The following is a 13041-nucleotide window of genomic DNA, read 5'->3' on the forward strand; positions in this document are numbered from 1 at the left end:
GAGGGCGGCGCGCTTCCACGCTGGTGACTGCCGGTCTCCTACAGGCCCCGAGAGAGGTCGGTGTGCCCCGGACTCCCTACACAGAGCTGCGGCGCCTGGGGGCTACTGAAGCCAGCGCAGCGCTTTGGCACCCTCCACTTTCCCCGCGGGTATGGCTCCGCCCAGCCAAGAGGAGGAACCCGGCTCTGGTTTCCAAGCCTCCGGGAACCGGCCTGAGTCGGCCTAGTAGGATTTGGGGAACCCAGCAGGAACTAGGGGTGCTTCGCTTAAACACTGACGCTCTAGTAAAGCGCATGGCTCAACTCTCCCCAGAGGTGGTGCTGGCATGAGCTAACTTCATGGGAAAGGAAGGGAGGGGTGAGATTCCAAATTGGTTAGTTATGTGCAAAGTATTCTCTTCTAATTTCAGAAACTTGGTAAACCTTTATGTACAAGTTTTCTGACAAACCAAAGTACAAAGTTTCCTGGAAGACCCCCTTTTTTAATTTTATAAGCTATCGTTAAACTATATTCATCTAACACGAGGGCCCCTGTTAATCTAGATTTTCCATATCCCCCCAATCCTAATACTTTTTCTTAATCCATGACTCCTCAGCCTGACAGAAAATAATAACCAAAATTGCTTGACAGGCAGCATTTTTGAAAAACTGAAAAAGACTAGCGTAGTTTAGCTTGGATTTGTTTGGGGATTCATTTTTTTTTTCTTTAACAAACTTTATGGAAATTATATACTCAAAGGTATACTTACACTTTGATTTTAAACACTTATTTTGACTTATTTTTTAATAACACTGACTTCTTTGTTCATATAAGATCTTTAAAATCCGTCTGTTTATATCCTTAAAAAAAAATTCTGTCCTTCCATTTTTAGGAGACCCTCAGACTGTCTTGGATTATGACTGTGTCCAGGTGATTCCCCTGACCTATGAAAATACGTGTAGGTGGGCTGGGGATGTGGCTCAAGTGGTAGCTCACTCGCCTGGCATGCATGGGGCTCTGGGTTTGATCCTCAGCACCACATAAAAATATGATGTAGTGTCCACCGAAAACTAAAAAATAAATATTAAAAAATTTTCTCTCTCTTTAAAAAAGAAAGAAAGAAAGAAAATACGTGTAGGTTATTTTAACTTATAGACTTTCTCTACCTTTTAGATTTTTATTTACTCTTATTTCTTTTAGTTATGAATGTATTTCCCTTTTATCTCATTCTAGAGTACCTTTGTTGCTTATTACTTGGATTTTTTAAATATAATAATAAGTAGGGCATTTGACTGAGGTGTTCCTTCTAGGCAAACGTTCTTAAACACAAAGCTCAGTGCTAAACACCTGAGGAACTGTTTCTTGAATTGTACGGTTTCCTAATGTCCACATTCACAGCATCTATCATGCTGTAAATATAACTTCATCTGTAAATTTAACTAATCAATTATGAGAGTAATTCCATTAGAAGCCCTAATCTTAACACTAATTGCTAAATGAAGGTAGTGCTGTATAGTTAGACAGCTAACACATTGAAATGAGTTTTATCATTAGTGCCATATAGTTAACTGATTTTGAGTCTATTTGCTTTTCTGTTTATTCTAAAGATTGATTTTTCCATACAAAGTAAAAAAGTTACTAGCTTGGTAATGCTTTAAAACTTTACAGATACATTTATTAAACTGAATCTTTGAAATATTATCATACTGTTTAGACATTAATGACTGTTCTTTCAAAACAGAGGAGTTAGTAATTTTTAACTACTTAAGCAGACTGCTCACACAACTTCATTTCTGAATTTTTACTGTAAACTTTGTGCTCCTTATTTATGAATTCTTCTGTGTTGTTTGTTGGTTTTTTGGTTTTTTGTTTTTGGTAACAGGGATTGAACTCAGGGGCACTCCACCACTGAGCCACATCCCCAGCCCTATTTCATATTTTATTTAGAGATAAGGTATCACTGAGTTACTTAATGCCTGCTTTTGCTGAGGCTGGCTTTGAACTTGCAATCCTCCTGCCTCATCCTCCCCAGCCGCTGGGATTATAGGTGGGTGTCCACCATGCCCAGCAATTCTTCTGTTCTTTGACCTGCTTTTCCTTTTCCTTGAGCCCTTCATCACAAAGTCATCAAGAAACACATATTATTCAAATATCATATGCATATGTTTTATTTCCACTGATATTAATATGTCTCAGACTAACTATATTAATTATTTATCATTACATAACAACACAACCAACACATAGTGATTTTTTTGTGTGTTTGTGTGTGGTGCTGGGGATTGAACCCAGGGCCTTGTGCATACAAGGCAAGCACTCTACCAACTGAGCTGTATCCCCAGCCCTACATAGTGATTTAAAACAGCATCCATTTATTCATTCATAATTCCATTGTCATCCCTTTGAATGGGGTTCAGCTATGTGGTTTTCTGCTAGCTTACCTGGGGTCACTCAGGTGGTGACTGTTCCTATGAGCCAACTGGGGCTATTGGTCTTAGAGGGCCTTGCTCACATGTCCAGAAGGTGATGCTGGCTGTTGACTGGGTCATATGTCTTTCAGAAGAGAGCATGGGCTTCGCCACACAGTGGCAATATTTCAAAAGAGTAAGGTCCTAATGCACAAGTGCTTTTGAAATCTCAGCTTGTATCATATTGTTAACATTTTATTGACCTGTACAAGTCATGTGGCCAAACCCTAACTCAGTGTGTCAAGGAACTACACAAGCCATGGATCCAGGGAGACACCCTTACTGTAACAGCAGATCACACATGGGTGCTACAACAATCCCTATTCCCCCAGGGTCTGTCCTGCTGTCCTCTTATTCATTCTGCAGCACCACAGCTGGACAGTCCTTAAACACAAATTCCCTATCAGGTGGCAGTTTTATTCCCTATGGCACATTTGGGAATGTCTGGAGGCATTTTTGGTTAAGAAGAAAGGAATGTTGGAATGTTACTAGTATCCAGTAGGGAGATGCTAGGGACGCTGCTTAATACTCCATGATGCATGGACCAGCTACTTCCTTCTCTGTATGGTTTGAATATGAGGTATCCCCCAAAGCTCATGTATGAGGCAATGAAATGTTTGGAGGAGAAATTATTGGGTTATATAGCCTTTACCTAATCAGTGAATTAATCTCTGATGGGATTAAGTGGTGGCTGGAAGCAGGGGGGGTGTGGCTAAAGGAAGTGGTCATTGGGGGTGTGGCTTTGGGGTATATATTTGTATCTAGCAATTGGAAACCTCTCTCTTTTCTGCCTGATCATCATATGAGCTGCTTCCTTTGGCCACACTCTTTCTCCATTATGTCCTGCCTCACCTTGAGTCCCAAGGAATGGAGCCAGTCACTTATGGGCTGAGATCTCTGAAACATGAGCCTTTAAATAAACTTTTCCTCCCCTACAGTTCTGTTCAGGTCCTTTAGTCACAGCAGTGAGAAATCTGACTAAAACACTCTCTTTCACTCCATTACAAAGAATTATCTGGCCAAAATTGTCAGTAGTGTGGAGCTTGAGAAAGACTGCACCCTGGCTTATAAACTTCAAATGATGCCACAGTAAAAAGAGAACCAAGGGTAACTCTTCATATTCAAAGCCCTCTCAATCTAGTTCTTCTGTAGACATCCAAGCATATCTCCCTTTAGCCACATTTACCTGATTAATTTAATAGTTCCTTATTATCAGGACAAAATGTAAATATCAAGCAAATTCTTCAGATTTTTCCCTCTTCTTCCTAACCAAGAGATTTCCCAGCTTCAGTAGAATTGGATCTTGTTTTTCCTACCAGGATTCCCTCCATTTGATTGTGATGTGTTACTTACAAATACACTGCTTAGCAGTGTATTTCATTATATCAGCTTAAGTAATGGGCTTCAGGAATGCTTTTGAATATCCTCAGCAATACTCTCAGGGGAAAGTCAATGTTATATAATCAGTCTCTATTTTTTTCAAGTAACATAGGAAATTGGATCCCCTTCTTTTCTATTTTAGCATCTAGAAACAGCTAGCCAAGAACAGAGGAGCCTTTGAAAGTCAGTGAATTGGTAGGAAAGGAGAGCTTGTCCATGGTTGTTATCATGACTTTCAGAGAGATCAGCTTGCTCTTTTACTGCCCAAGGATCTTAAAAATCAGAGATAATCTTGTTAGAGTGTGTTTCTCAAAGTAGTGAAAAGATATTCTTGGAAAGAGACCTTCATGATCAAGTATATTCATAAAATACAAATAAATTTTGAAAAGAATCCTTCTCAAATTCCTTTTGGATGAGGTAATGAACACTACTTAATCTAATATTTCCTAATTGCTTCAAAATATGGGAACAGTTAGTGTTTGATTTGTTTACAATTTCTATAAGCTTTCCACAAAGTGCTCTTGAGGACTGTATTGTAGGAAACTTCGTGTTAGACAATGACTAGGATGGTGAGTCATAAGAAATGATCCCTGGATACTATATTATACATTGACCCAACTTCCCATAATAATAATGAACCAACCCCCTTAACCTACAGTGGTAGTAACAGATAGACTTGCTTTTTCCCTCATCACAGAAGGAAGTCATTCAATCTTTCAACATTAATTTTGATGTTTCTACATTTATTGTAGATGCCCTTTATTTGGTTCAGGAAGTTTCCCTCTACTCCTAGTTGCTGGGAATATCTATCATGAATGGATTTTGCATTTTGTTAGATGGTTCCAGCATCTACTTAGATGATCAAGTTGTTTTTGCACCTTTGTTCAGTTAATGTGGTGAATGATATTGATGAATTTTCACATTTTAATCCAATTCTTGTTCTCCATGTGATCTCAGAGCTTCTTTAATAGTCTGTCCACCAATTTTCTATTGGCTCTAAGAGTGAGTTTTCAAAGAGTCTGGGCCCAAATATGCAAGACTTCTTATGATCTAGCCTTCAGAGTTCAGGCACCTTATATTGGTCTATTAGATCACTGAGACCAGCCCAGATTCTAGGGGAAGGAAATTAATCTCCCTGTAGTGGGAAGAGTAGTAAAGAATTTGAAGACATCTCAAACAGATCTTATTTTTCTCTCTTTGAATTTGTCTTCACATTACCAACATTTTTTTTTCTGCATGTCTATGTTTTAATAGAATGAAGTATTTCCCATATCAACTCAGTCCACCATATTGATCAGATTTCTTTTTCCTGTTTTAATACTCGATTTAGTATCAATTTAGGCTGTCCAAGGAACAGATTAGGATTCCTTCATAAGTGTTCCCACAGGCCCCATTTCCACACCCATACCTCTTGCACATGTGCCCTGCCCTCCAGGCACACTGTTTCACAAACATTAAGCATTTTTTTTAACACTTAATGCTTCATGCATGTTGTTTCCTCTGCCCAGGATCCATTTCCTACTTTTCTACCAAGTTTTTCTCATTCTTTAAGAATCCTTCATGAGGTAGGTTTCCCAATTTTAAAAACAAGAAAATCGTGCCTCAGATTGAGCAAGATGAGTAAGATCACACAACTAGAATTCAAACCTTATCACTGATTCAAATTTGCTGCATGTTTCCCTTCATTGTGAATGCCCCAGGTGCTGTTTGCTCTACCCTGCCTCCTCAGGTCCTAGTGCACTGTGAGCCAATAATCAGCTTCTTCATCACTTGTTGGAAGAACACCCTCAGGCTGCTACAATTTGCCTTGCCTGTGTGTCCAGGGAGCTAAAGGTGCCCAACAATTCTCTAAAGTAGGCGTTAAACAAATAAATACCCCAGCTCCTTTGCCCTCTACATAGAACAACTCTTAGGTTGCCCTACACAATCTTCAGCAGTGGAACTGACACCAAAATCATCCCCCAGAATGACAGTGCTTGTTGTCAATGTTGCACTGTTGCTATTGGTGTCCAGCCGCTGGAACACGGCCTCGGCATCAGTGGCTTTTCCCCTGTTCCTACCCAATTCTACCTTCTCCTACCTTCTGCATTCTTATGACTCTTCATCTCAGTGTCATGGTCACTTAACTAGGGCAGTGCTAAAGCAGTGTACAACTCCTTTAGCATGAAGAGTCTCTAAAGAGATTGAAGTCTAAGGATGTAATGTTGTCTGAAGTTTGAGTAAGGACTCTATACCATTACATAGGGTATCTGGAAGCCACTGCACTGCCCTGGCACAGGTTGTGCAGAAGTCAGCAACCCATTTGACATTGCTACAACACATTTAAAACCACTGGGAATGTAACTGAATATCTATGGGGTATAAACTAATAAATATTCCTTCTAGAGTTATCTGACTTATTCTTCATCCTGATATGCTGACTGACTAAAGAACAGTAGATTGTAACATGCCAATTAGTAATCTTAGGTAAGAGTTTAAATACATTATAAACAAATAATGCAAACAATAAAATATTAAAAATGTTGTACTTTTTACTTTATCATTATCTGGAGGAGAGGAAGAGTGTTTGACATCCAAAAATGCATTATTTTTTTGCTGAGTATGATGGCACATGCCTGTTATCCCAGTAGCTAGGTGGACAAAGGCAGGAGGATCCTGAGTTCAAAGCCAGCCTCAGCAATTTAGCGATGCCCTAAACAACTTAGCAAGTTACTGTCTCTAAATAAAACATGTATGGGTATATGTCTCAGTGGTTAAACACCCTTGAGTTCAATCCCTGATTTCTCCCACCCCCACCTTCCCCCAAAAGCATTATTTTTATATGATGCTGAAATTTCATATGAAAAGATTCATTATCTATTTCCAACTAAACTGAAAAATAACTTATATCTCACTTTAATTGGGAAAAAATTCTGGACATATTTAACTATATTTTTAAGGTCATTGTTGGTAGAAATTCTATTTTCTGAGACTAACAGCAGGTAAGGGCAGAAATACTTTGACTCTTTTGTAAGTTTCTTTTATATTACTCAGATAAGTAGTGCTGGGGCAGCCATAGAGATGGAGAATCTTCAGTCTAAAGAAGAAAGCAGAGGAAGATAAAGAAGAGGCAAAGGAGGAGGAGATTCACAGATTACATAGAGTGGCTACAATTTAGCCTAGATTCTAAGCATAATAAATGCATAAAACATTTCTCAAATAACCTTGACTAATACTTTATATTTCTCAGAGAAGAAAAACAGCATCAAATATGAGAATAACAAATGTATTTTTAAAATTTAACACATGTAAGTGTGTGTTTAGTAAGGGAATTCAATCACTCCAGTTTATATAGGGTCCATAAATGCAAGAAAACAAAAATTATTTTTAGAAGTGGTTGAAATAAATCAAAAGAAAAATATTTTAGAACATGTGAAAATTTTATGAAATTTCAGTGTCCATAACTAAGTTTTTTGGAATACAGTCATGGCCCATTTGCTTTCCCACTGCAAGAGCACAGCAAGTAGCTGTGACAGACACATATGAGCTAGAAAGCCTGACTTGTTTACTCTTGAGCCTTTCACCAAAAGTTTGCCAACCCAACTTTGTAGGAAAAGTAAAGGAAGGGGAAGTTTCAGTTTTTCTCATAGCACAAGTTAATTTGTGCAATGGTAAGTAATCTACTTATTTTCAAGCCAGTCCTCAACTTTCAGACACCTCTAAAACTCTTTCAAATCTAATAAAAACGTAATAATTCAACTTGCAAATAAAGAAGTGAAATCATAAATGGTAGGAAATGGTAAGATGAAGGAAGACTGGAAATTCTAACGGCAACTCACTTAACATTTTAGAAATAAAAAAAAAAAAACTTACTGACCAGAGAATCTTGTGCAATTTTATCTGAGTAGGTTTTTTTGGTTTCTCAGTATTATAGAAGATCCAGTGATAAATTCTTCTTAAATTGCATTAATTTTGCCTTTTGTGAATAATTGCTGGGCCTCTTCTCAGAAGGCAAAAAAGACCAGTATGTTTCCCATTCTGCATTACCTGCCAGCAAATTCTGACAGTCTGAATATACTCTGTACAAACTTAGTGTTAAACTGCAGCTCTCACCTTGGCCTCACCCCCATTTCCACTTTTTCTCTATGTAGTTTCTTGTCAAACATTTTTTAGTATAATTTAGAATTGTTCAGCTGTGTGTGTGTGTGTGTGTGTGTGTGGCGCATGCACCTGCATGCACTTGTGTTTTTTTAAACTAGAAGGAAGCCTCAAAGCTTTCTTGAAGGCAGGAAGGAATTATAAATTATAAATATTTACAAATAACTCTTGGGCAGTTATTTTTGTTTTAATGTTGTACTATTAGATAATCACACCAACACTTTATTGTTATTAATTTACTAATTATTTTACAGCAGGTAGGCAGACATTAAGTATTTTTCCATATTTATATTCTAACAACAGACAAATCATGTTCTATGACCACAATATGCTTCTTTTGAGAGAAGAGTTTGAATTTGATCTCAAACCCACAAATACTACTTTTAGGTCCAGGGAATGCAGTATATACATTATTAGATCAGAGGTACACATATTTATCCAAAATAATGAGAGATATTCTAGTCTACATAGAACTGAAAATAGTCCCCAATTCTATAATAGGAGGAGATGCTAAAATATTAATCTATTTTTTAGACTAAAAATTATTAAAGCTCCTTTCCCCAGAAGTACAAAATGAGACAAAATAGATCAGTGAAATGGAGAGTCATAAAATTCCAAAAGATATTTCTATTCCCCTGGAAACCATTATATAGTTCATTATTCAAAGGAGGAGATATTCAAATGAGTCTCTCCCTCACCAATATCCTGAAATCTCAGGTTAGCAATGAACTAGGACGTGAATGTTTCGCTAATATACTAAGTGGACGTACAGAATCAGATTCCTAATGATGTAACATATATTCCTTAACTTTCAAGTCTCTAGTTTCCTAGAAAATAAAAGGATAACATGGAGAGCTTAAAATCAATAACAACAAGGGTTTCATTTGCACCATAAAATGCAATAGTGGAAGAAGACAGAATCCTCTACCTGCCAACATATTTGTTGAGAATGCCACGCCTTTAGAAATGCTTTCTAATACTATATATATTTCATTGTGTATTCAAGCTCTAAACTCATATTTTACAGCAATAAGAAAATTATTACTTAATTTTTAAAAAGATATTTACAGTTGGAAAACCAAACTTCCTCAACTGTTTCATTATTTTGTTTATTTTGAAACCTAAAATCGTTCAAGCTGTGATAATACAAAAAATCTCAGATTTCATTCAAAAAGTTCAGATGTCAAAGATCAGATTAGGACTAATCAAATAATTCTTGAAATATGGAACACAACACCTGAAGTCATAACATCAACTCTTATAATCCCTTACATGTTTTTCTTTCCCTAGCTTCTGGCATTATTCTGACAAATGTATTTCAAAGACAGAGTTCACCCTGACTGCAAGGTCTTTCATTTTAAGTTTGTTCAACCATTTTATAAATTTTTGTATAAATTCCAAAGTACAGAGAAACTAATGTATTTTCTGCTATGGAAAAGGTCATGGAAACCTGTTTTATCCTTAAATGAAGTTACCAGAAGCTACTTTCTGTATGATGTTTAATGATTGCTATCATTCTCTGTTGATAACCATGAGGACTTATGAAGGAACACAAACTAAAGCACAGCTAATGTCAAACCTCCTCTTCACTTTATATTGGCATTCAATGCTGAAAAAAACCATGGGTAGGATAATCCCTTACTGTCTACAAGTTTTGCAAAGTGTTTCAACCACATCCAAGGTGACGTTCTTGCAGAAATTTAGTTTCAAACATTCCAAAGTAATATGACAATAATTAGCAACTGAACAAACTTTGGACAGGAGGAAGAAAACAAAAAGTTTGTCAGAATAAGCTATTAAACATATATTTTGACAATAATTTTTAAGATTTTAACACTCGAATTCACCTTGCTCTTGGTAAATCCATTAGCCACACCCCTCCTCACCTCCTCCATCAGCCAACCTGGGAATGCAAATGGAGCATGCAACAGCATCAGCATCATCTCTGAGATTATTACAAATTTTCACATTACCCTTGACCGACCAAATCCAGAACTCTGAGGTTAGGACTGACCCATTTGAGTTCTGGCAAGTTCTCCTTTTGATTCTGACACAGGTAAAATTTGAGAAACACTGACCTCAAACAATAGATTTTAGTTGTTAAAGTAAATTTAAGAAGAGACCAGGCTAAAGAGTTCCTGGGCAGACAAAGCTAGTTAAGCCTCATAAGTGACCTTAACTTTCCTTAATTGCGAACATAAACAAAACTTAGCTTGAGTTATTTCTTTGTAAATGCCCATATTAAAGAAAAATGAAACTTAGGATAATCATCAGAAGCTACGTACTACCTGATAGGCTGTATAACTAGGGATTTTCCAACAGGACAAACCAAATAAGGTACTATGATTTTGACCTAGATTGTCTCCCAAAGTCTTGTGTGTCCAAACTCTTTGGGAAGAGTTTGGATCTTGAGAACACTGACCTCATCAGTGGATTGATCCATTAATGGCTAAATGAACTACTGAGGCATAAACTAGTTGGAATAAATAGGTCATTGGGGTGTCCCTGGGGAAGGTTTATCTGCTCCCCAGCTGCTTTCTCTCTGTTTCCCAGGTGCCATGAGCTGAGCAGCTTTCCTCTGCTGTGCCTCTCTGCCATGATGTTCCCCTCACCTCAGTTTCAGAGCAATGATGCCAGCCAACCATGGACAGAGACCTCTGAAACCATGAGCCAAAAATAAGCCTTTCCTCCTCTAAGTTGTTTCTGTCACATATTTGTTTGGTCACAGTGACAGAAACTTAACTAACATATAAATCAACTATATAACTGTAACCAAACATTTAATTCAATTTTACCCTATAAAAGCCTTCCCCTAGCATTCTATCCATGGAACCTTTGAACCACATCTGGTTTGGAGCTGCCCAATTCATGAATTGTTGCTTATTCATAAAAAAATCTTTTAAAATTTATGCTTTTGTGCTTCAGTTTACTTTTTTGGGGGGGTACCAGGGTGTGAACCAGGGGTGCTCAATGACTGAGCCATATTCCCAACCCTTTTTATGTTTTATTTTGAGACAGTGTCTCACTAAGTCACTTGGGGCCTTGCTAAATTGCTGAGGCTGGCTTTGACCTTCCTCCTGCCTCAATCTCCCAAGTTGCTCAGATTACAGTTATATGCCACTGGTATACACCACCCAGCCTGGCTTCAGTTTAGCTTTTAACACAGCCTGCTTGCATATTAAATTCACCTGTGACATGATAATTTAAAATATGTTGATGGCCAGAGAATTATCTTCAAAGATCCCACCAACCAAAAAACAAATTATACTTCTAAAAAACAACTTGTTAAAAATTAATCTATAGGCAGAAAGGGTAAAAATCTCCTTTAATTGGCCGCTATTAGGATCTCCTAAAATAATTTAATAAATTTGACAACAAAATTCATATTCAATATCATATTTATCCTCTCCAAAAGCATTAGTATTTCTGTCCATTTAATACTCTTCTGTTAGGCTAGTTACCAGCTTTCAATTTTAAAAATTATGGGACTGTAGGAAGACTGGTAAGAATGGAGCATAGCAAAAAAGTGATGGAAATTAGGGAACTGGATTTGTATCAAACATATTTCCATCTCTTCAGACCTGTTACAGAAGGGGAACAGTCATCCCTCTCAGAATAGCACAAAGAGAAATATAAAAATCCCAGGCAGATACGCTATTAAAGGTGAAAGAACTTTCAAATTTAAATGCTAGCCATTGTGATCTCTGCTTTCCAGATGAAAGAACCAGATAATGTGTGTGGCCTGCACACATTATCAAAGATTACTTGGGTTAGAGATTTTGAACATTTTATATAGCACACTGTGAAGGGTGTTTCTTCATGTTAACAAGGGCATAGGAAACTTCTGCTGCACTTTCCCTAAAGGATTCTCCAGGTTTCTGTAGTGTGAGAGCGAGCACATGCATCTAGTCAGAAGCCTATGCCTTTTAATGTAAAGAAACATTCTAAAATAAAAATTTATTTCTTTCACCATCCTTAATGTGGACTTTTTGTCTAATTTCATGTTAATAATGTGGAATTTACAGAACTGCTATAAATCTAGCTTTCCATAAATAATAAATTTTGATATTTTGTTGGGTTACAGTAATTAGACTGGTGCCATGTAGGAAATGTCTTCCCTATGTTAATTATGAAAATTAAAAAGTCTTTATAATGGGCTTACCCAAATTCAGCAACACTCAGTTGTTTTTTTTTACTTTTAAAAATATGTTGTTAAGAGCAGAGATTCTTAAGTTAGCAATGTTAAGTTTATTTGCAATGAGTGATATATATTCTTTGGGATAAAAAAAATATTCAGTAGGACAAGCTGAAGGCAGCAGGGCCAGCACCAGTGAGACACGGGGCTTTCCCCACAGTGCCCTGCATTTTAGAGCTAACTGCGAGGTTGAGCGGCAACCAATTGTCATACATATAGAGACAGGATATCCTCAGTAGATTCTGCACTTCTGTGTACCTGCATAAAATCAGGTTACCTCTGATTCCAGCCACAGTCTTGGGGAGCAGCTCTGAGCAGGCTACCATCTTTATGCTGCCAGAGCTTAAGCTGCACATCTTTTTCTTTCTGCCCTGGGGCTTCTCTGAAGTTCTGGTGAGTGTGGACACCCACGGAGCTGGTTGGCATTACCATGCCAATACAAGAATTAACGTCCAAGTGAATGCATGTCTGACTACTGTGTTTTTAAGAGGGAAAAATGTTCATCAAATGACAAAACCATATACTATCCGGAAACGTTTCTGTCTGTTGGAGTCCTAAAATAACAATCCACGTATGATTAAGCAAATTGAAGGCATCTTTCACATTGCCTCTGAGTTATCTTCTGAAAAGGAGCTCTGATTCAATTGCTCCCATTAAAAACAAACAAACAACTTGAAATGCCTATGTCTGACAGAAAGAATATGAGCATTTATTTTTTCAACTATAAATGTCTCTAGGATGTGTTCCTTGATTTCATTTAGTACCTTTGTTCTATGCTCTTAAAGACTTTGGTCTTTTCCCTCTAATAAAATCTTACCAAAATAAATAAATAAATATTCAATAGAATTTGAACAAACAATGAAGCTTAACACCAAGTGCTTT

The 13041-nt window shown here is 37.3% G+C and overlaps 1 protein-coding gene across 1 annotated transcript in view; it reads right to left on the reverse strand.

Annotated features, from left to right (window-relative positions):
- Rasef (RAS and EF-hand domain containing) overlaps nucleotides 1-12591 on the reverse strand; it is a 73528-nt gene extending 60937 nt beyond the window's left edge. The window contains 2 exon segments of the mRNA XM_015492849.2: nucleotides 43-222; nucleotides 12437-12591. Coding sequence (XP_015348335.1) covers nucleotides 43-222; nucleotides 12437-12591 — 335 coding nt within the window.
- Between the last annotated feature and the right edge of the window lie 450 nt (nucleotides 12592-13041).

Source organism: Marmota marmota, unplaced genomic scaffold, assembly GCF_001458135.2.
Source record: "Marmota marmota marmota unplaced genomic scaffold, marMar, whole genome shotgun sequence".
Lineage (NCBI taxonomy): Eukaryota > Metazoa > Chordata > Mammalia > Rodentia > Sciuridae > Marmota > Marmota marmota.